The 24,513-nt window shown below is 46.3% G+C and overlaps 1 protein-coding gene across 1 annotated transcript in view; it reads right to left on the bottom strand.

Moving 5' to 3' along the window:
• Positions 1-4,924: 4,924 nt before the first annotated feature.
• Positions 4,925-24,513, bottom strand: part of LOC138742947 (fibroblast growth factor receptor-like 1) — a 178,246-nt gene continuing 158,657 nt past the window's right edge. The window contains exons 4-7 of the mRNA XM_069897822.1: positions 12,057-12,146; positions 9,611-9,880; positions 7,821-8,174; positions 4,925-6,395 (exon numbers count right to left, since the gene is read on the bottom strand). Coding sequence (XP_069753923.1) covers positions 6,013-6,395; positions 7,821-8,174; positions 9,611-9,880; positions 12,057-12,146 — 1,097 coding nt within the window. The 3' untranslated portion in view covers positions 4,925-6,012. The remainder of the gene's footprint in view (positions 6,396-7,820; positions 8,175-9,610; positions 9,881-12,056; positions 12,147-24,513) is intronic.

Here is a 24,513-nt window from a genome sequence, read left to right as displayed (position 1 = left end):
CATGTGCTGCATTCTGTGTGCACTCTATACATACCCTTATTTGGCTCCATGTACATATGCAGATGCAATTTATTGTCATGTAATAAAACAGAAATGTAATAAATTTTAATTCAGATATCCAGCACGGTAACAGGCCATTTCAGCCCATGAGTCCGTGCTGCCCAATTTACGCCCTATTCATCTTCACCCTTGGTACTTTTCGAATGGTGGGAGGAAACCAGAGTTCCCAGGGGAAAATCCATGCAGACATGGGGAGAATGTACAAACTTCTTACAGGCAGCATGGGATTTGAACCCCAGTCCTGATTGCTGGCACTGTAAAGGTTTTGTACTAGTCACTACGCCAACTGTGCTGCCCCAATATTACACACAATTGCCTCATAGGCAGACAAAAATTTGCCTTTTAGCATTGCCCATAGCCCCTTACAGCCAGAGAGAGAGAAGCAAAAGTGAGTCCTCCACAGAGTCACTGAGTGTCCGTGGATAGGCATCCAGCACTCCCACAGCCTTTGCAGCAAACCATTGGCAACCCGAGCCCATATCCGAATCTCCCACACAATGAGGATGCCTTCAGTACCCAGTTATCTTCAGGATCCCTCCTTGGCCTCAGCATCCCCTTTAAACCCCAGTCCCGAAACCTGGCTCTAATGAGTTCCTCCTCTGCAAGTCTGCCAAAAACTCGCCACCTGCCTGTGTCCTCCAGGTCAGAACCCCTCGTGGGTCCGCCACCGTGGCCACTGTCCTTAGGGATGTCTCCTCTGCCTTTCCCTCTCGACGGGGTGGTGTTCTCCCTGTCACTGGTGCCCTGCGCTAGTCCGCAGCCCCCTCTGGTGTCTGCAAACCCCTGTAGTCACTAGCAAACATGGGCGCTGCCATCTTGGGCCCAGACCCTGCGGTTGCAGGATTTTGAAATGTGACCCTTGGAAATCTGGACAGAGAAATGGCAGGCAGGGTTTAATCTGGAGCCCATCGCTCCCTTAATGCAGCAGCACAAGTCAGCAGAATGAGAAAGAAGGTGTGTTTATTGCCTTCATTGGCATTGAGTATGAAAGTTAGGGGATCACTTTGCATCTGGAAAGATGTGGAGGCTTTGGAGAGGGTGGAGGTGGTTCACCTGCCTGGACTGGAGAGTATGAGATGTAAGGAGAGATTGGACAAACGGATTGTTTTCTCTCAAGCATCAGAGACTAATGAAGTGATCTGATGGGTGTGTGTTAAAATTATATATATTCTAGGGTGGAAATATCACAGGGCATAGGTTGGAGGTGAGAGGGGCAACATTTAAAGGTGGAATTTTTGGAGTAAGCAGTGGTGTCTGAAACATGCTGCCAGGGGAGACAAGGTAGCCCTGGTTAGGAAGCATTTGGACAGATGTGTAAAGGGGCAGGGAATATATAGCCCATGACACTTCTGCCCAATGAAGCAGGAGGCTCCCAAAGTCAGGTTGGTGGAGCCGAGCCCATGGCCAGACCAGTCTTATTGAATGACTCGTCACCTTTCTTATGTCCTTCTGTGCTTGCAGGTGAGATTAACGTAGATTGGCATCATCGTCAGCACAGACATAGTGGCCTGTTCGTGTGCCGCGCTGAATCCTAGCTGCCTTCATGGACAGTTAGCTCTTCTAAACTCCAGAAACAAACCTGCAAGCAAGAAATGAAGCATCCAAAGTGGTTCACAAGAGTCGGCCTGGATATCCCACAGAGGGAGGAGATCAAACTTGCTGCCTCTCTCCTGATGTAATATCCCACAGTCATCTTTTCAACAGCTCTGTCACTGAGACTGGGAGCTTTGTCTGATAGTGTTTACTGTACTTTCCACACCAGATCCCCAGGCAGAGCAGGAACCAGGTCTGTGATGGTCAGGAATAAGGATGTGGACCTTTAGGCTCAGTTCCATGCTCGTCAGTGCCACCAACCAACCAGTCCACAGGGGAACTCTCTGTACACCATTCAGCCAAGCTGAATGTCAGCATTTAAAAACAAATTTAGATGTTTACAGTTTAATGTAACTTGCTGTTCAAAGATTAAACACCTGTACAAGATTTTGCAGCACCGTTGTCCATGTGCGCATGCTGTGTGTAAATTTCCTGCCTTACTTCCTACATTGGAACAGGGATTACACATCAGAAACCTCTTCATCAATTATAACGTTATAAGGCCTCAGCAGAGGCTATGAAAGATGCAATGGACATGCCAGTGTTTCTCTCCATAAAGTTCTTTGTGTCACCCTGCAGCTGATACCTTCATAATCTTTTGTGTTTGCAAAGTCAGAGCACGGACACAAGCCCTACGGCCAAACTTGACCTTGCCAATCAAGTCTGTGTTCAGCCTTTATCTCTCTAAACCTTTACCAACCATGTACCAGTTGAAATGTCTTAAGCATTACAATTGTCCCTGCTCCTACCACTTCCACTGGCAGCTCATCCCATAGACCCACCACCCTCTCCTTGTTAAACTTTTCCCTTTTCACCATAAATCTATGTGCGCGAGTCCTCTGGGACAATTTAAGTTTAGACATACAGCATGGTAACAGGCCATTTCGGTCCATGAGCCTGGGCCACCCAATTACACCCAATTAATCTACATCCCCGGTACATTTCAACCAGTGGGAGGAAACTGGAGCCTCTGGGGAAAATCCACATATTCACGGGGAGAACGTACAAACTTCTCACTGACAGCATGGGATTTGAACTCAAGTCCGATTGCTAGGTGTTGTACTAACCGCTAAGCCAACTGTGCCGTCCCCAATGATTTTGACTATTTAGCAAGCCTATGCCCCCCGTGATTTAATAAACCTCTCTAAGGTCTCCTGTACTCAAGTGTGTAAAGTCTCAGCCAATCCAGCCTCTAACTCAATCCTGCCCACCCCTCAATATTCTCCACAAAGGTGGTCTCCTCAACACCCAACATCTTATACATTTGTTACATGATGGTCCCGATCAACAAGATCTAACTTTGAGAAATTCTGTACTGAGGCTGTGTAGCAAGAACATTATATCTGGGGGGGGGGTGGGGGGTGACTCTCTAATTTAAAGTGGGGTACAGTGATTGCAGCAAAGAAGGAAGCCTTCTTGCTCATCACATCCATCTAGCTCTTCAAAAGAATAATTCACTTGCTTGATCCCCTGTTCAAAATTTTTCCTCACAAGGTTTGTGACAGAGTATATAGAAGTGTTTTTGGGAGATAAATTGAGAAAGGTTTGTTAGAGTAGGTCACATACAAACACTTTAAAACAGATCTTATTTGAAATACTAGAGCTCTGCTAATGCTAGACATATCAGACCCAGAGCCTTTGCAAGGGCTTTGAAGAGTGCTCGAGACTTCACTAATGGATTGTTGTTTACAAGAGGTGACAGATGAAAGATCTTATCAGAGCCACCTTCTATCTGGAGATGTTCTAGGAGGGTCATGTGGTTTTGCAAGCAGAAAGAGTCAAACAGGGTTTCTCTCAGAGAGAGAAAGAGAGAGAGAGAGAGAGAGAGACAGACAGACAGACAGACAGACACAGACAACACTTCCACAGTGTTACAGCCAGCAGAAGTAGCTGGGACTGGAACAGGACAAGCTGGCAAGCTTGTCGAAAGCCCCATTTTGGAAGATGGGCTTGTCAAAGCCCTTGTGGTTCATGCAAGAGGAGAGGACTGGCTGTCTAATGTTTTCACTTGGAATAAGAGAAACAAAAAGGAACTCTGTGGTGACCTGAAAGAAAGAGGTTATCATCTGGAGAACCCTGACAGGATAAGTTTCTTCGACCAGACAATAAAGTGGCTGATGGAAGTAAATATACAATTAATTTCTCTCTGAAAACCGACAAGAACCTTCCTGAGCAGTAAGCATTTACCTTTCAAGCATCAAAACCTGGTGATCTTTATAAATGTTAAATTCTGTGCACAGTATAGGAATTGCCTGCAACCAGTGAACTTGGAGGAATGAGAAGTGAGATTGGACTGTGAACCAAAGAACTTTTCTGAACTTACACACACATTACATACACGTGCACTTAGAATTAGAAGGGAGTTAAGTTAAAGTGTGATTCTGTTTTCATGTTTAAAGATAATTAAAAGAAACCTTTGTTTAAGTAACCATTTGTCTTGGTGAATATCAATTGCTGCTCAGTTTTGGGGTCCTCGGGGCTCGTAACATTTATGGATCCTGGACGATCCCCTATAAAAGGTTTCTCTGTGGAAGGTTGTCGAGAAACCTGGCCAGCCCACGTTTGCAGGCATTCCAGTCATCAAGCGATTTTCCTCATGTCAACATTGGCCTTGATTCTTCCGCCAGTGTGGACCACCTGAAACCAAGTCTGGTTTCCTCACCCATCGCTCTGGAGGGTGGTGTGAATTTTATAGCAGGAGGAAATCCTGTGCATACAATGCACTCACCTCCATCATTATCCAGGTTATCTTGCTTTTGACACAAGACTGTTGTCTCAAATTATTCTTCTACGTTCTCTGTCTCCCCCCCCCCCCCCCCCTTATCAATTAGTTTCAAAGTTTAACACACCTGAATCAATTCACCTATATTGCAGGGAGCATTCATTTGGGAAAGGGCAGCATTTATCTCCCTTATTTGCCACTGAGAAGCTGAGGGGTGGCAACGCCTCTCGCAGAACATCACTGTGGAAAGGAGGCACTCTCCAACCTCTCGCAAAGCTGGGAGGGCCTAGCCTCTGCTTAGAAGCCACTGCGCTGCAGTAGGAGATGACGGTTCCTGCCCCAGCCTGAAGCATGGGGGGGGGGGGGTGGTGGGGGCTCCATTTATTGCTTCCTCCCCTTGCAGCACAGCTAATCCATGAGGTCGGTAGGTTGAAGATAACAGTGCACCACAAAGGACCCCAGCCAGCTGCTACTGGATCTCACATTGGAGATGACAGGGCTTGTCATGTTTACTACCACAACATAGAGACAAACTTGTTTGTTTCTATTTCTTTAATAAAATTATTTGAATTCTCATAAATATTTTGATGAGAAAATATCATCCAATTACATCCTTTGTACATACTGTGTTGTCTTCTTACTGCATACCGTTGTGTATAATACTGACACACACTTGCATACCTCAGTGCAGAGGTGTCCAGATTGTTTGCCTGAAAACAATGGCTTGGGCTTCACCAAACCAATCTTGGTTTAGAATGTTAGTGCGCCATCCACCAGTCCCACCTCAAGCCAATTTGCTTTGAATGAGCATGGTTAAAAAGGAAGGGCCTGGGATCAACCAACAACGGGGGATGAATATCCCCAGAAACCTGGGCAGTGTAAACGCCAAGGAAGGAAGGGGATGGGCAGAGGTGAGATGTTTGAGCTCAGCATTCCCCCACAAAACTCAGGTTGTGGCTTCTTCTGGAAAGTAGGATAGGTAGGTGGGGGGCAGGTGGGATTGAGGCTTGGGTGGAGATGTTCCTTTATGCCGCCGATGACAGCCCAAGGCAGGCAAAACGCTGCCTTGTCTTGAGAGACATGAGGAACACAGACTGTAGATGCTGGAATCCTACACCAACAACGAAGAATTGGATGGACTTGACGGGTCACTCAGCTTCCCTGGAGAGAAGCGGGCAGTCAACATTTTGGGGCGGGGGTGCCCTTCACCGATCCGAAACGTTGGCCGCCCACTTTTCTCCATTGCCACCATGCTTCTCTTTGCTCGCTCCTGAGAGACGAGTTTTACTCAACAAATGAGAAAAAAAATGAACTGTTCAGCTTGTGTGTGGGCATGCAGCGATCCTATCCATTCAGTTTTGGGGTGGGGGGGTCGGGATAACCAGGCCATTCAGGGGAGAGCACTCATTGCAACCACCTCTCGAAGAGCAGCCACACCATTCAGTGGTGGTCGACCTTCCATCATTGCTGGAGCCAGAAGATATTTTCTTTGTCCTTCTCTCGTGACTTCTTTAGACGGTTGCATGTGGGGTGGTCACATTATGCTTAGATGCACACTGGTGGGCTTTGAGATCAGTCAATGTAGCATTGAACTCTTGGACAAGAGGCCTGGATTGCAAGGGTTGATACCTTCACAGCTAACACTGGTAGTGGAAGTGCTGATGTTGGTGGATCTTGCCCTCTGTGTGCGCATGGGTATGGGTGTGAAAGTCCGTGTAGATTTTAGGGTACACCTTTGGCGTGACAGTCGGCACCATGGCAGGGGTTTGAGCCAGCAGGTGTGGTTGAGAAGCCACTCCAAACTCTGGGCTCCCGATGGTCATGCAGTCTTTGTCCAGGACCACACAGTCACGCTGGCGCCGGTGGAGCGGTGGGGCTGAACCGTGTCGCCTTGTCTGGCAAAACCACAGCAAAATGGTGCCAGAGATGAAGATGGCCCCAGCAGGGATCCCAATGATAACCGGCCACGGCAATCCGCTGGCGGCGCGTGACGAGGTAGTTGTCTTCTCGAGTTTGGGGTCTGTGAGGCAGTAGCCCAGGAGCGACATGGAACACAAAAAGAGAGGGTTGTCAGTTAGCAGAGTACTTACAAAGCAGAGAAGCAGAAGAGCTGGGGATGCTGGAGGGACTCAGTGGGTCAGGCAGCATCTGTGGGGAGGGGAGGGGCCATCAATGTTGCTGGCAATGTTGACGTTACTTCTTCCCCTTGGATGCTGCTCGGAGCCCCTCTGGCCTCTCACTCACCAAACAGAGGGTGGCACGGTTGGTGTAGAGGTGAGCGCAACGCCACTGCAGCACCAGGGACTTGGCTTCGAATCCGGCACTCTCCCTGTGCCTGTATGGGTTTTCCCCAGGTGTTCTAGTTTCCTCCCACCCTTCAAAAGCAGACCGGGGGTGGGGGGTGGGGGCGGGGTTGTAGGGCCTGGATGTTTTAAAAAAACTGCACAGTGTGGGAGTCAAAGGGTGATTTGGAAGAAAGATCTCATCTCTCCCTGCACTGTCAGAGATGATACTTTCACCTCCTCTTTGCTAAACCTATTGCGGCTGGTTGAGACAAGTGACGTTGAGAGGCATGCAGCTCTTTGTTCTCAGAAGGAAGGATGGAGTCCTTTCCCCTGTGACAACCATCTCAACCGATTCTACTGCCGAAGGCCCCCTCAGCTGACGGCTTGCCGCACCTCATGGACCCCCCCACCTTTCGAACGACTTTGCCAAATTTTAGCAACTCCTGCAAAACTTGGGGAACTATTGAAGGTGATGCGCGAACGGGCGGGCGAAACTCAGCAGTGCTAGGTAGTAAAAGGTCACACAACATTTCAGGCCTTGGCCCTTCATTGAGGTGCAGGCAAGGCAGCATTAAAAAGGTGGGGGGAAGGGGGAGGAAGAGCGGAGAGGAGGGAGGAAGGGGCAGGGAGAGGAGCACAGGCTAACAGGTAATAGGTCACAGGTGGATCGAAGGAAAAAAAGCAGAGGTGATGAGGGAAGGGGACAGTGCTCTCAATGGAGAGGGTAGGGAAGGGGGGGGTGAGGAGCTGGAGACAGAAGGATAGAGAATGAGAAAGACTCAGGGGAGGGGTTTAGCAGGCTCATTATTGAATCCCAGCTCTTGAACTCATTGGTACCTTTCACTTCCTGCCAAACTGGTCGAGATGTTTCCCTGTTGATTTGTCACAACATTGGTAATGTTAACACCCAAGAGGAAAGCTCATCAAGGACCATGTGGTCAAGTTCTGTTACTATATCCTGCTAAAGAGACGCCAAATTCAAAGCGATCCCTGATGATATCTTGAGGAGGCCTTCTTAGGACTTCTCAAGGGCCAGGGTCAGGAGCTGCACTGACAGTGGGCATGTCCCTCCCTGATCCTGTCTCAATCTGTTCTGAGCCCTATGTGACCTGAGGGGGGCTCCCGAACCTTGGGGGCAGGGTTGACGGTCGGTGACCCACCTGGGAGCACGGTGAGGAAGGCGCTGCGGAAACTGTAGCCCATGGTGTTGGCGCCCAGGCAGATGTACATCCCGGAGTGGTCCTCCGTTGCCCGTGCTATCAGCAGCTTGTTGAGGTACGAGCCGTCTGGGCGAGACCAGACGTCGCCGGCTGGGAGGACCACAAACCTCTGGCCCCCCACCTCGATGGTTGAGTTGTACTTGTTCTCCGACCCATAGTCCACTCGCTTTAGCCATTGGACAACTGGCTTTACGTCACTCCGCACCTTACATTGGAAGGAGGTTGTACCGCCATACTCCACTGTGGTGTTGACTGGATGAGTCCCAGTTAAAACAGGTTTGGATCTTGTTCGCTCTGCAAGGATAGGAAAGGAAATGGTGTGAGAAATGTTTGAAACTCTTCTTCCATCCTACCAGATGGCAACACTTGCGGCAAATGGGGGCAGGGGATGTGGGTAAGCTTACTCTCTACAAGCACCTTCCCTGCTGGGGATAGGGGGAGGGGGGTGTCTGATCCCTCCCCATGCAGATAGGCCCCACACATAATTCCAATATCGTCTGCAGAAACGGACTCAGTTTAGGGAAGTTTTAAGGGGGTTTGAAAAGGATGATTTGCACTGAGGCCCAGTCCCAGTCCTATGCTAGAAGTGAGCGTCAGGGGAGCGATGGAAGGTTAGAGTGTGATGGTTCAGATCTGATCAGGCATAACTGAGTCCTGGACCTTTCTTTCCTTGCCTCTCATTCTACATGTTGACCCCACAACATATTAACAGCCAAAATCTGCATCCCCGGTTACAAACCTCTCCTCTCGACCTCTGCAGTCTTCTCCAGACTAAAATGAATATTTCTTACTTATTTCATTTTCTTGTATATTTATTATTTTTTTCTTTCTATGGCATCTTAATTATACTTAATTTGAGTTTGTGTGTTTTCTGCATTTGGGAAGCTGCAACAAGTAAGACTTTCATTGTATCTGTATATTGTCTAAACTGTAAACCTCATCCAACTGAGTCCTCATTTCTTCTTCCTTATCCCTTCCCCCCACCACTCCCCTCAAAGCCAGTAGCTGACCTACATTTGCCACTTTGGTCCTATCCTCTGGAACCACTGTAGGTGATTCCAGCTCTTTACGCAAACACCTCTTTGACTTTGCTCCCAAGTTCCGCTCCACTTGACTGGCATTGGCAGAACCCTTGGTTCAGGGCTACAGGATCCCACAAGCCAGTCCTTGTTGGTAGTTCTTGTGCACGTTTGAGGAGGGAGCTCCACTGCTGAAAGTTTCAGCCCTTTGGATCAGACACTGTGAAGAGACGTACATTTTGATGGAGGGCAGCGGGATACTTCTGGTGAGCTGCACACCATTCCTCATCATTGCTGTCCATGGGATCAGCCTGTGCCTGAACTGTCAGCTGCATAGCCCACATTTTTTTAAACATACAAACTTTATTTAAAACTACATTACAGAAGAAAGCACACACAGAACTGCAATAAAAAACCCACTGTTAACGTGGTAAAAACCCATAAGAAGCAGTAGTCACGTCCACCTTTCTATTACATAGTGTTACTCCATCAAATTAAAACATGATTTTCATCATCAAGCACACATGCCATCCTCCGTGGGGCCACCGCCCCCTGAATTCGGCCACCGTCCCCTTGGACACTGTGAGTTCCCACTCCAACACTGCATGGGCCCACAGGGCCTACCTTCCATCAGTGACCACACTTCAGAAGGGTCTGAACAGGGAACGTGAGGTGTTTTGGCTTAGTGTTGGGCATAGGCTAGCAACCTACCGACAACATCCAATTTGTAGGTGGCGTTGATTTCGCCTGCGGTGTTGAAGACGTGACATGTGTACTTCCCGCTGCTGTCAGGCCTCAGGTTCCTCAGGCTAAGGGTCCACCTGTTCTTCCTATCCTCCGCAATCCGCTGATCATCCTTCCACCACACGATGTCAGGGCGGGGATTCCCACTCGCCGTGCACTTCAGGCGGACGGAGCTACCAACCGGCCGGGCTATTACTCGCTGGCGCATCTTGCTGGGCTGCGTGAACCTGGGTTTAACTGTGGGGGGAGGGAGATGAGGGAGGGAGGGGATGCGAGCAGAAAAACAAGGCATACCACTGTGATTTCATGTCAAGCTAACCCTCTAAAAACCATGACCTCCATGCCCTGCATCAGGTCAAACCAGGGCTTGGCACCAGGACACCAAACAAGTCACCTGACCTTGTGGTGTAGTGACGTCATCATGGTGTAATCTTCCATGCATTGATTTGTTGCTATTAATCTGAGATGAGGGGCTAACTTTGGGTTTCAAGCCATGATGTCTTCCAGAACACTAATGCTGAACTGACCTGGCTAATTCACAGACCCTCTACAAACACCAGACTGACACAAAATGCCTCTGTGCTGTTCCAAATCAGATGGGTTGTACAGAGGTGTTGCTGCCGTGACTGTGGTTTAATGCTGTCCTTAGGTTCTGTGTGTGCGTGTGTGTGTGTCTCTGTGTGGGTGCGTGCGTGTGTATGTAAGTATGTGCATGCGCGTGTGCGAGTGTGATTTTGCGTGTGCATGTGTGTCTGTGTGTGTACATGTGTGTGTGTCTCTGTGTGGGTGCGTGTGTGTGTATGTAAGTATGTGCATGCACATGTGTGTGTGTGCTTTTGCATGCACGTGTATATGCATGTGAGTGTGTGTGTGTCTGTATGTACGTGTGGGTCTGTGTGTCTGTGTGCATGTATGTGTGTGTGGGTGCATGTGTATGTGAGTGTGTGTGCATGCATGTGTGTGACTGTGTGTGCATGTGTGTGTGTGTGTGTCTGTATGTGTGTGTATGTGTGTGTCTGTGTGTGCATGTGCCTGTGTGTGTGCCTGTGTGTATATGTGTGCCTGTGCCTGTGTGTGTGTGTGTGTGTGTGTGTGTGTGTGTGTGTGTGTGTGTGTGTGTGTGTGTGTGTGTGTGTGTGTGTGCGCGCGCGCGTGCGGTTTGACCTGTGACTGTAGTTTACTCCAGCTGCTCTGCTTTCCTCCCACATGGTAGTTTAGTTGGCTGTTGTGAATTATCCCTTGTATCTGGTGGGAGAATCAGTGATTAAAGGGCAAGAAAATTTGATGGGAGAATGGGCTTCCCAGCAGATACTTGATGGGCTGAACAGCCTCATTCTATGGTGTTAGGAAATGTGAGAAATAAAGCATGACAAAGAGTGAGAAAATGTAATGGTCAAATTAAGCTCTTCAGTGCCTTAGATAAACGTCAGATATATTTCTTGCAGCTATGTGACACCTTCTTCCTTCATATAAGGCTGCCATCCTGTACCAGCTTTATCCTGGGGTGGGAACAATTTCCCATTTGGCCTTTTCACAAACAGTGCAAAATAAAGATTCCCATGAAATTTTCCCGGGACCCTCCCATGAACCAGCGGTGTGAAAATGTCACCCGGAAACTTTAAATGGGACCATGGCCCTAACTCATGGTCACTGCCCTGGGTAATTTTCCTGGACTACCCTCTCCCTGTGATGTGAAAAGGCAAATAGCCGACCAGGGGAAGCCTCGTGCCATCAACACTTGCGTGCTGTGTCACGTAGGTGATTAAAATGAAAAGATTAATTCCTCTTGACAACAGCGGGCCACTTCAGCACATTAAGACAGCAGGACAATGAAGGATGAATGGCCGTCCTCGTTAACTATAATCCCTCACACAGCTGGATTCCCCAGAGCGGTTTCAGCTGCGTGAGGGATTATGGAAAACAAAGTTGGCCATTCGTCCCGCATTGTGTCGGCGTCGCGACGTGCTGAAGCAGCCCTGAAGCGTGGAGACGGGCAGATGGCTAGGAGGGGAGGAAGGGAGCAAGCAGGTGGGCAAGCAAGCGACCAACAGTCGGGGGGACTTACTCTTACTCCTGTGAGCACGTAACGCGTCATTGATTGTGGGGTGCGTGTCTCCCTTACATTGCCATGCAGAGCAAATTCCCGGGTATCTCACCGGGTCCAAGTAGGATCACTGCTCGCCCGTGGTGTGAAAACGGCGACTGTTAACTGGGGCCATGCAATGGCACTGCGGCCATTTCTCTTTCAGCCTGGGCACTGTGGCCATTTCTCTTTCAGCCTGGGCACTGTGGCCATTTCTCTTTCAGCCTGGGCACTGTGGCCATTTCTCTTTCAGCCTGGGCATTGCCTGGGTGGCAATGTCCAAACCGTCCGCCCAACTGTGGGCATAAAAGATTCTCAGTGGATACCTACTCATTTGATTTCCTGTGGGCTCTGGGTTTGGAGATTCTGACTGAGATCCTTCAGGAAGAGGCAGGATGCTGCTTGCTGGGCTGCTTTCGCCTGTGAGGAAAATAAAGCAGAGAGAGTCAAAGACGTGTTCTGCTTTGTCTTACCCAATAATTTAAGTGGTGTATCTTAGGCTCTTCATTCTGAGCCTTGGTGATTTTCTGTACCCTTGCTCATTTTTTAATGTTATGCAAGACTTTCAAACAGCTCAGGTAGTTACAGAGTGAAACACGATTGGCTGCAGACACTGTGATTGTAGTAAACACACCAAAATGCTGGAGGAACTTAGCCAGTCTTTTCACCGCCTATAGGAGACATTGCCAACATTTTGGGCCGGAGCCCTTCTTCAGGGAAAAAAATCAGAAAGGACAGAAGAGGCAAAAGGCAATATTCTACTTAGACCAGTGGTTCTCAACCTTTTTCTTTCCACTCACATCCCACTTTAAGTATTCCCTATTCCATAGGTGCTCTGTGATTAGTAAGGGATTGCTTAAGATGGTATGTGGGTGGAAAGAAAAAATTTAAAAACCACTGTTTTAATTGTACCTCATTGACTCGTTATGTGCACGGTTTCATAACTCCAGAGGAAATGGGCCAATGACAATTTTTCTCAAGCCAAATATTTCAGGAACAATTGGGTCTAAAGCAGTGATTCTCAATCTTCCTTTCCCACCTACCTTAAGTAATCCCTTGCTAATCACAGAGCTCCGATGTAATAGGGAATACTTAAAGTGGGATGTGAGTGGAAAGAAAAGGGTTGAGAACCATTGAGTCCTAGTCCATTATCACATCCAATTAACACCTTTTGTTGGTCTGGATTCCTCCCCCATTCTTTGAATTCTGAGATTTCCTCCTTCTGCCTTTTCTGATTTTTCTTTGAAGAAGGGCGCAGGCCTGAAATGTTGGTGATATATTTTTGTTTCCCCAAAGATGCTGGGTAGACCAGCTGAGTTCCTCCAGCATTTTGGCCGTGGTTATAGGTAGTTAGCGCCTGGCAAAGCTCATACTTGCCATGATGTATCTTTGTTGGCCGACCTCCAAGTGGAATACCAGAAATTCACACCCAATATGACACAACTTCCTCCATTGTACTACAGATTCAACAGTGAATTGTAAGTCTGGCTGAGCCAAGGGATACAATCCACCCCCCCCCCCCCACCCCCCCACCATTTGTGGCAAACACTCAGCTCCTCAGTTCAAACCTTGTAAGAGTCCTGTCACCTCAACACTTCCTGCAGCTTCCCTAATGATTTATTTTTAATTCATTTTCTAAAAAAATATCATCTTTGTCTGATTTGCAACTCTTCTGGAAACTAGAGTTAGTTTTTCTGCTGATTTTCATTTGGAAAATATTATTCTTGGATTTTCCCATTTCAAGAAAACATTGTTGAAATATGAGGTCTGATTAAGAAAACAAGCTATTTTTAGACAGTGTGAAACTTTCATTAAAGCTTGCATTATGCCCTGCTGGTTTTTATCTACCACTTTCTTCTATTGATACCTTTTGATGACAAATTGACATCCAAACAAATACTTGATAGAAGTTTTCTTAAACAGTTTATTTTGTGAGAACGTTGATGTAATATTTTAAGGGTACAAAATGCTCTCTGAACAAGGAACATAGACAATCAATTCCTTGTTTCTGGCCTGTCATTTGATGCTGCCATGGCCTGTCGATACATTCACTCAATCCAACATGTCCCTTGCGAGGAAAGACCTATCAATCTCACATTTAAAACTATTAATCGAATGATAGCTGTGGGAGATGTTCCACATTTTGACCATGCCTTATATGAGGCCCTGGTTTCCACATTCTCTATTGACCCTGATTTTGTTTGCGTCCTCTTATCCTTTTCTGTCTTTACCCCATCTATTTCTACCAAAATCTCACAAACCTCAATTAAATTACTCTTTCATGCCCAGTATTCTGTGCAGTCTTCAATCCTAATTCAACCCCTGGAACTCTGGTGGTTCGTCTGTGTCGTGTATCTTCAAGGCCTAGTGTGTATTTTCTAAGGAATGCTGCAAAGAACATTATACTAAGTTAGATCTAACTGGAGTTTTATTGTTAATTGTTGTGGCAAAACCCCGAATTTGCCCCATTATGAAAACTAATAGCCCATTTGATTATATAATTCACTGATCTAAGTACAAGGAGCTTTAAGAATATCCATTGTTCTTGGATTTTGCACATTAGAATAATACTCAGGTTGATCTTTTTTGCACTAAAACTGTAAGACCTTACATACAGTATGGATAGGAAGGGTTTTGAGGAATGTGGGCTGAACTAGTTTGGGCAGACAACTGGGTTAGCACGGACAAGTTGGGCTGAAAGAGCTGTGCAATAACTCTAACTTAGGCCATTTGCCACAGCTGTGCTCACTCACCCAGCCCATCAAGTAATCTCATACTCCTTAATGCACTATTAATCTGCGAGTCATTGGTAAATTTATACCTTTGATTTTCTGTTGTCTTATCTCAATTATGAATGCATCGTTGAATAGGCAAGCATTCTTTTATTTACCTGCTCCCAATTAAGACATATACAGGCAGTCCCTTGGTTACAAACGTCCGACTTACGGGCAACTCGTACTTACGAATGGACTACGCACGGTTTCAGTGATTTGTCGGCTCAAGGAAAGAGAACGCTGCCTGCCATTTTAAGGCAGATCATGGCATTTTGCCCTTGTAACTGTGACTCCAAAACACAATTCTGATGCAAGAAAAGCTTTGCACAAACCTCCCTTGATGCCTACTTCAAGAAATTTGACTAACCATAGTAAAAACCTAAGTAAAAACCGTATGTACCTATTCGACTTAAAGACAGACTTGGGAATGGATCTCGTTCATAACCTGGAGACTCCTTGTACATGTTATCCCTGCTCTCTGTCAACAATCCTTCAGCTAGTTTAATAGTTCATCTTGATGAAGAGCAGCCTATTATGTACAACCTGATAATTAGTTTTCTGTAACTCCATACAAACTCACTCCATGGACATTCCCCTGTTTATTGCTTGGATTATGCCTTCAAGATATTCATTTGGGTTTATTAGACATGACTTGCTCTTTATTAGTCTTTGTGACTTCTTTCCAAATGTCTCAGAATTCTTCTGGTGATCGGTCACCGAAATGAAAAGAAGGGCTCGGGCCGGAAATGTCAGCGATGTGTCTTTGTCTCCTATAGACGTTGAAAAGATCGGCTGAGTTCCTGCAGCATTTCAGCATGTGTCTACTAGGTGAGATTGTAATGAGTTAAAGGTTAGGGGGCAAAACTTTAGGAGTAACATAAGAGGAAGCTTCTTCACTCAAAGAGTGGTAGCTGAATGGAATGACCTTCTGGAAGAGGTGGTTGCAGCAGGGTCAATGTTGTCATTTAAGAGAAGTTTGGATGAGTGCATGGATGTGAGGGGGTTGGAGGGTTATGGGCAAGGAGCAGGTAGGTGGGACTAGTGGTTTCACTTAAATCGGTGCGGACTAGAGGGGCCAAGATGGTCTGTTTCCATACTGTAATTGTTATATGGTTACATCACATTTCCCTCTTCCATTTAACTCTTTCCAACTTCTTTCTAACTCATTTCAACTGCTTTCCAACTCTTCCTAGTTATTCCCATTTTAGTGCAACCCCCCACCCATTTTCTCTTTATTATTTTGTCCCTTAATGCATTTGACTATCCTGAGTGTTCAATATTTGGAGGGCTTTCCTGTTAGAGGTTTATTATTATCCTGCTTTAAGCTACGTTTTTCTCGTTCATCTACATTAGCAGTAGGTATGCTGTTTTATCTGGCTAAGGTTAACTCTAGTATACATGTAGAAAACCCACTTCTGCAAATGGACAGAAATATATAATGATTGATGGTAGACGGGGCAACTCTATTAGCTGAGACTTAGCTCATGGGAAAGCAGGAGGAGCTGTCTCTTCAAGGAATTCTTGAAGGTGCTCAGGCAATCCAGTTCCTCTCGAATGGGCCATTCTGCTTGCCAGATATTTAAATGCACCAATTAAGAAGCCCTACGTGAACCTCTCTGACCTATCAAATGAATCCATCTTCCCGCAACTTTAGCGATCTCACGAGACCTGTAGATTCTCTCCCGTAAGTCTTGCTTCCATGAAGTGTTTCTTGACCCTTTCCAAGGGAGGTCATTCCCTCCATCCTTGTTTCTGCCTGTGTTGACATCTTTGTGGACTGTTTCCGCAGCTCAGTCCATCACCTGATTCTCAACCTGGTGACATTAGCCTAACTTAATGGGTCTGCATCGCGGTAGATCCATATTGGCAACTGGGAACTTTTAACATGTTTAATAATTGTTCTATGCTTGTTAATGCTTGGAATATTTGTGATCGCAACTGGTCAAAGACGGGATTATCTTCTCCCAATCAAATCACTCACTTCCTAAGTTTCCAAATATTGCATAATAACATATTATTGTACAGCATGTAGTCACAATCCTAGAGTCGCATTGCATGGAAACAGTCCCCTTGCCTCACCCACACTAGTCTCCCCCCTGCCTGTGTTTGGCCAATATCCCTCCAAAGGCATCCTATCTAAGTATATGTTCAATTTTTTTCTTAAACGTTGCAATAGTACCTGCCTCAACTGTTATTATCCAGTATAATATCATAGTATTCTCGATATCTGTACCTCTGGTACAGATGAGGCATTCCACATACATGGCTGTTCAAAAGGAATGAATTCATTTAAAGGGTTAGTGGCTTTGCTCCATTTGACACAGCACAAATAGTAACTCAAGTGCTGCTATTCAACAGGAATGACAAGGCAGGCTCGGACTGTCTGCTATCTGATGGGTACACACCAAACTAGAATTCCCCTGGGATTAGGCTGCTTTTAACAAATACCATGGCTTCATGGGAATCTGACCAAGTGCATTCATGCATTCTACTGGAGCCATCTGAAGCCTCTCTCCTGTCAATGCTGAGTCTCCCCTTTCTAGACAGCATTAGGGAGGTAAACTGCTGGTACTGATTGTACTTGGATGTTAATGCTGGGGAGCAAGGAGTGTAGGATGAGTTTACGTTCAACAGCCAGCATTCCACCGAGCTCTATTAAGAAATTTATCTTGAAGATTGGGCCAAATATAGGATGCTGTGTTGACAGGAGGGTGGAGAACTTGCAAAGGAGAGTTGGGCCTGGTGGTGGCAGACACACTCTGGTTAACACTCTCACACTCCCTGCTCATGAGCAACAAGGTAGCTTGAAGACCATGAAAGTCTGTGGGTGCTATAATTGCAGTTAAAAACACAGAAATGCTGGAGGAACTCAGCCGGTCTTGCGGCATCCATAGGAGGGAGGGATATATTACCGACGTTTTGGTGATGCCGCAAGACCGACTGAGTTCCCTCAGCATAGCTGTGTTCTTACTAGCTTAAAGACCCTCATCAGCTTGCTATTACATGGTGGATAAATGGCCACAGGAAAGAAGGAGTAATCTGGAGTGGTGAACAGAAAGAAAGAAATTCATTTGCAAGATTTTCTTAAAGAAGATGAGGGAAATTGGAAGAGAGGATTTGAGGAGAGAAGGGGCAAGTTTTGGAAAGATGGGAACCCGAGAAAAATAAAATTACTGGAATAAGGGCATGAGAATAAAGTAAGTTGGGAGTGGGAGATCAGGAGAAGTAGGCTTATAAATGTAGGCAAAATCCAACAGAAGGTGGGAAAGCAATGTTTTTATTATTCCAGCAGGGAGATGATGTTGTGATTTTGAAGGAGATGCAGAATGCCTGGGGTAAGGGAATGAGGTAGAGTGCCTTATGATTCTGGCCTCACAGATCCTCACCAACTAGAATATATAGGGCTCCATTCACAGCAAACATTAAACAGTTACTTAAATTGCCTGAAAGGAAAGATACTGATATGGGTTGGTTATAATCTGCTCCATTTTATTGTTCATTGATCTCATGAGTGCAAAATCAGTGTATGATCCCCTGGACCCATGGAATGAATTCTTAAATACAGATGTAACTATGTGTTTCCTAGCCCCACCTTGACCACTAGAGAAGGTACAGTTTACACATACTGAAAGCAAACAGGCCACCACCTCAGTTTGAAAGCCAAGACTTCCCTACATGGAATCTTAAAAGATTCTCAAAGAGGATCTGCTTTTGATTGCTGAGTGAAAGGCTAACCGGTTTTGTATCCTGAACAGAAAAAAATCAGAGCAGCTCATGACAAAATGGCATTAAATGCTCCCATTGTTGGGGGAGGGAGGTCATTGGATGTGCTGCTCTGGGATTGAATGGGACAGATTCTTCTACCGAGCACTTCCCATACTTTGACCTGCCTGATGCATTGGCATCTCCATTCCCAGTGTGGCCAAAATAAACTAGCTCACAAAATCGCGGAGCTAGGTCGATGTCAATCCCCTGAAAGGCAACTGGATGCACTTTGTTCAGCCAATCTTGGAGCCACAGGAAAGAGAGGACCTGCATTTATAAAGCACCTTTCACACCCTCACACTGTCTCAAAGTTCAAAGTTCAGATTTATCATCAGTGTTCATACATAGCATCACTTACAACCCTGAGATTCTTTTTCCTACAGGCTTGGAAGAATTTCTACTTATTGGTAATGCAAACTGTACTCAAGAAAATGATACGTATATTAAAGAGAGAAATGTAAACAAAAACATAAATATAAACAAACTGACAGTGCAAATACAGAAAAATATATTTAGTAATAAATAATCTGCAAAGTAAGTCTTTAAATTGGTCTCTGAGACAGTTGTTGAGGAGCCTGATGGTGTAGCAACCATTCCTGAACCTGGTGGTGCGAGTCTTGGGGCACCTATGGCAGCAGCAAGAACACAACGTGTGCTGGGTGGTGAGGGTCTTTGATGACTGCTTCAGCTCTACAATGGCTACATTCTGTGTGGATTTTCTCGATGGTGGGGAGAGTTTTGCCTGTGATGTACTGGCCTGTGACCACTACCTCTTGCAGGGCTTTCCGCTCAGAGGTATTGGTGCCCCCCCATACCAGGCTGTGATGCAGTCAGTCAGCACACTTTCCTCTACACATCTGAAGATGTTTGCCAAGGTTTCTGATGTTATACTGATCCTCCACAAACTCCTGGAGAAGTCGAGGTGCTGATGTGCTTTCTTCAATATGACATTAGTATGTTGGGTCCAGGAAAGGTCCTTCAAGATGATGATTCTTAGGAATTAAAACTTTGCTTATTCTCTCCACCAGTGATCCCACAATGTTCACTCGATCGTACACCTCTGATTTCCCCTTCCTAAAGTCTACAATCAGCTCCTTGGTTTTGGTGACATTGAGTGAGAGGTTGCTATTAGAACACCTTTCAGCTACGTTTTCAGTCTCCCACCTATCAGCTGACTCATCACCTCTTTTTATACAGCCCAGAAAATTCATAAATTGTGGACAACTAGATTATGAGAGGCATGGATGACAAAGAAAATGACAAAATAATTTTCCCATGGTAGGGGTATCAAAAACTAGAGGGCATAGATTTAAGATTAGAGAAGCAGATTTAAAGGGGATCTCAGAACAAAGATTTTGCACTGGGAGTGGTTGTTACCTGGAATTAATTCCAGGTTCGAACACATGGTGTTTGATGCTGTTTCTCATTAGAAGGAAGCACTTCAGTAATAAGGCAATGAACCTATCTCATGAATCCAGCCAGAAATAAATGCCCAAATAAGAATCTCAGTGCCAATCCTTGGTTACTTTCTGGCTGCATTGATGTAATTGCCTCCAAATCAATGGCATTTTGCATTTGTACAACAGGAGAAAGAGATGGAATATAAAAATAAATGAATTCTAGCCAATACATATCAGCGTGGGCAAATGAGGGTAATGAGGATGTGCTCGAAATTGTGTAACTTCGGAGTGAAGAAATTGTGTCTTCGTCTGTTCAGAGCCGGACTAGCTCATTTCACATGGGTTCGTCTCAGGAAGCAAATGCACATCAATCTCATTCTTGTTCCACTCTTCCTTCTGTTGCAAAACTTCACCGAGTATGGTTATGGGACTCGCCATGCTCCACATCCACTGTTTCATCAGACACTGCATTAAAGCTTGCCCAGATCTCTGCATACATTCCACTGAAATGCTCATGCAAACAAGCCTTTTTGGTTTCAACTTATTTCACAAGGTTTTTCAGGTTGTAACTAAAGGCAAGGAATGTCAAAGTCAGTGTTGTAGTATATTTGGCCCTTCATGAGATCTTTGATAAGGGATTATTGAAGCAAATGAGAGCATGTGGTATAAGAGCTAAGGTATTACTGTCAGGACCAGTTAACAGACAGAAAAGAGAGCTTTGTGTTGCAATTAAGTGGCTAGTGGGGAGCAACAGGTTTCAGTGTTGTAGAAGGGCAGAGCATTATATAAATGGGGAAAGATGGAAAGGAGTTGGTGACGTTCAGAGGGACCTGAGTGTCCATTACTGAAAATTAACATGCAGGTATAGTAAAGCAGTGAGGGAGGCAAGTTGTATGTTGTTGTCCTTTGTTGCAAGAGAATTTCAGTATAAAAATGGAGGTGACTTGGTTCAATTATGCAAATCCCTGGTGATCCTGGACATGGGCTATTGAGTACAGGTCTGGTTGCCAATCGTCGGGAAGGATATTATTACTATAAAGTGCAATTGTGGTTCACGAAATTGATTTATGGAGCTTGTGGGGGGCTGGGGGGGGGGGAGAAAGAGAGTGATTGAGAGTAAAGGGCCTTTACTTTCTTGAGGTTAGACAAATGAGAGACAATATCATTGAAATATACCCAATTCCACATTGCCCGATGGGATAAATATGGGGATAATGTATCCTTTGGCAGAGCTGAGCAGAACCATGAGCCATCATCTCAAAAAAAGGGGTCAGCCAATCATGACTGAGTGGAGGAGAAACATTTTGTCATGAATTTGTGGAATTCTCCGTTCACGAAAACCGTGGAAGTTTAGTTTCATTCAAGACAGAGATTAATACTTTTTTTTAGATGCAGTGAAGTCAAGGGATATGGCATCAGTACAGGAACGTGTTGCTGCAGTAAACAATTAGCCTTGATCTCGTGAAATGAGTGCAGTAAAAATAGTGGGCTGAATGGTCCACTCTTGCTGTTTTCCCCCTACATACTTGACGGTTGGGGGGATGGCACAATGGCAATGCAGTATTGGAGCCACTGCTTCGAGGGCCCACTTTGATCCAGACTTCAGGTTCCATCTGTTGGGCGTGTCTTCGAGCACTTTCTCAGGGATCTCTGGTCCCTTTCCACATCCTGCAAGGCCGGCAGGTTAATTGGCAGCTGTAAATCGCCCCTGTTAAGGAGTGTTGGAAACTTGGAGTTCATTTAATTTAGAGATACAGCACGAGAACAGGCCCTTCTGACCCAAACACAAACCCCGTGCATTTGTGGAGACTGGGAAGATACTGGAGCACCCAAAGGAACCCATGCAGGTGACATGGAGATGCCTCACAGACAGCACGAGATTCGAACCTGGATCGCTGGCACTGTAATAGTGTTAATGAGAACACGTGGAGAAAATAATGTGGGATGAGTGTGACTAGATGGTTGAAGGTTGGTGGTGACTCAGTGTTTGAAGGGCTTGTTTCAGTGATGTATATCTCAATGATTGGATGTTTTTAAGCTCTGTTCCATTCTCCCAACATATCTAGTATGATCTTACATGCCTCAATTAAACTCACTTCAAAGAATCCATATGGGTTTCACGTACCTACCAAGAGGTTGCTTGTCCTGAATTGCTGATTGCGTTCATTATTGATCATCTTGTACGCACAACTTCTAGTCTTGTCTTCAGTCACAGGAGGAGAAATACTTCTCAATGTCACTTATATCAAATTCCTTTATTTATTTTAAAATGTAGACATATAGCACGGTAACAGGTCATTTCGACCCATGGGTCCGGGCCTCCCAATTACACCCAATTAACCCACACCCCCGGTATGTTTTGAATGGTTGGGAGGAAACCGGAGCCCCCTGGGAAAACCCACACAGGCACAGGGAGAACTTACCAACTCCTTACAGACAGTGTGGGATTCTAAACCTGGTCCCGATCACTGGCGCTGTAATAACGCCGCGCGAACTGTTACATTAACCCATGCGTCATGAAGTGCTTCAAGAGGCTTGTCATGGGGCATGTCAAGCTCCTGCTGCCCCTGTCACTGGACCCCACCCACCCATCCCCCATAGTTCACATATAGATCCAACCGCTGTAAGGACGATGCCATCACCACCACCCTCCATCAAGCCCTCATCCACCTGGGAAACAAGGACTCGGATGTTCAAATGCTGCTTATTGACTTCAGTTTGACATTCAAGACAATCATACCTGATAAGGAAGTTAATCCTGCTGGATTTAAACACCTCCCTCTGCAATTGGATTCTTGAATTCCTTTCAGGGAGACCTCGGGCAGTCTGAATTGATAGCAGTATCTCCAAGGCCATCGCACTGATCCCGGGGGCCCCCCAGGGCTGCCTGCTGACCCCACTGCTGTTCACTCTACTGGCCCACAAATGTGCAGCAAAACACAGCTCGAAACACGTCATCAAGTTTGCTGATGACACGACCGTGGTGGGCCTGATCAGTAAAAATGATGAGTCAGTGTACAGAGAAGAGGTTCAGTCACTAATGGACTGGTGCAGAGCCAACAATTTGTATCTGAACATCAATAAAACAAAAGAGATGGCTGTCGACTTCAGGATGGCCCAGGGGGACCACACTCCGCTGACCATTGATAGCTTGATCATTGAGGTCGTCAAGAGGATCATGTTCCTTGGAGTGCACAGTGGAGAATCTCACCTGGTCCCTCAACACCAGCTCCACAGCCAAGAAAGCCCATCAGTGCCTCTACGTCCTGCGAAGGCTGAGGAAAGTCCATCTCCCACCCATCATCCTCACTACATCTTACAGAGGATGTATCAAGAGCATCCTGTGCAACTGCATCACCACCTGGTTTGGAAGCTGTATCACCTCAGACCGCAAGGCCCTGCAGAGGATAGTGAAATCAGCGGAAAAGATCATTGGGGGCTCTCTTCCTACCATGACGGACGTCTACAACACTCGATGCAGGCGGAAGGAAATAAATATTGTGAAGGGCTCCACACACCCCTCACGTAAACTGTTCTGGTATCTGGTAGGAGTTACCGCAGCTCTCTGGCCCTCATGTCCAGATTGGGCAACAGTTTTTTTCCCAAATACCATCAGATTCCTGAATTCCCAGAACAGATGTGGATAGTGTTCTGTGGACTTGTATTGTATATGTCTTAATATTTTAACATATTTATGTAATTCTGCTCTGTGGTCCTGGAATAACATTATCTCGTCTTGACCGTGCGAGCGTGGAAGCGTGATAAAGAAAGTGACTTGACTTTTACTGTTTTAAACAGTTCAACATTTCCCCCTTCCTCAGGGAAAGAGCCCCATGTTGCTTGTTTTACTTGATAATTCCTACTGTATTGTGGAACATACTGACCCATTTTTACAATTCGCTCAGTATCTCAATAGGTGGATCAGCAGTGTGACCATCAGTGTGGCCATCAGTGTGACCATCAGTGTGGCCATCAGTGTGGCCATCAGTGTGGCCATCAGTGTGACCATCAGTGTGGCCATCAGTGTGACCATCAGTGTGGCCATCAGTGTGGCCATCAGTGTGACCATCAGTGTGGCCATCAGTGTGGCCATCAGTGTGACCATCAGTGTGGCCATCAGTGTGGCCATCAGTGTGGCCATCAGTGTGGCCATCAGTGTGGCCATCAGTGTGACCATCAGTGTGGCCATCAGTGTGGCCATCAGTGTGACCATCAGTGTGGCCATCAGTGTGGCCATCAGTGTGACCATCAGTGTGGCCATCAGTGTGGCCATCAGTGTGGCCATCAGTGTGGCCATCAGTGTGGCCATCAGTGTGGCCATCAGTGTGACCATCAGTGTGGCCATCAGTGTGGCCATCAGTGTGGCCATCAGTGTGGCCATCAGTGAGTCCATCAGTGTGGCCATCAGTGTGACCATCAGTTTGGCCATCAGTGACCATCAGTGTGACCATCAGTGTGACCATCAGTGTGATCATCAGTGTGGCCATCAGTGTGGCCATCAGTGTGACCATCAGTGTGGCCATCAGTGTGGCCATCAGTGTGGCCATCAGTGTGACCATCAGTGTGGCCATCAGTGTGACCATCAGTGTGACCATCAGTGTGGCCATCAGTGTGACCATCAGTGTGGCCATCAGTGTGGCCATCAGTGTGACCATCAGTGTGACCATCAGTGTGGCCATCAGTGTGGCCATCAGTGTGACCATCAGTGTGGCCATCAGTGTGGCCATCAGTGTGACCATCAGTGTGGCCATCAGTGTGACCATCAGTGTGGCCATCAGTGTGACCATCAGTGTGGCCATCAGTGTGGCCATCAGTGTGACCATCAGTGTGGCCATCAGTGTGACCATC

The sequence above is a fragment of the Narcine bancroftii genome, chromosome 9, assembly GCF_036971445.1.
Source record: "Narcine bancroftii isolate sNarBan1 chromosome 9, sNarBan1.hap1, whole genome shotgun sequence".
NCBI lineage: Eukaryota > Metazoa > Chordata > Chondrichthyes > Torpediniformes > Narcinidae > Narcine > Narcine bancroftii.
This window is presented reverse-complemented; position numbering and strand designations above follow the sequence as displayed.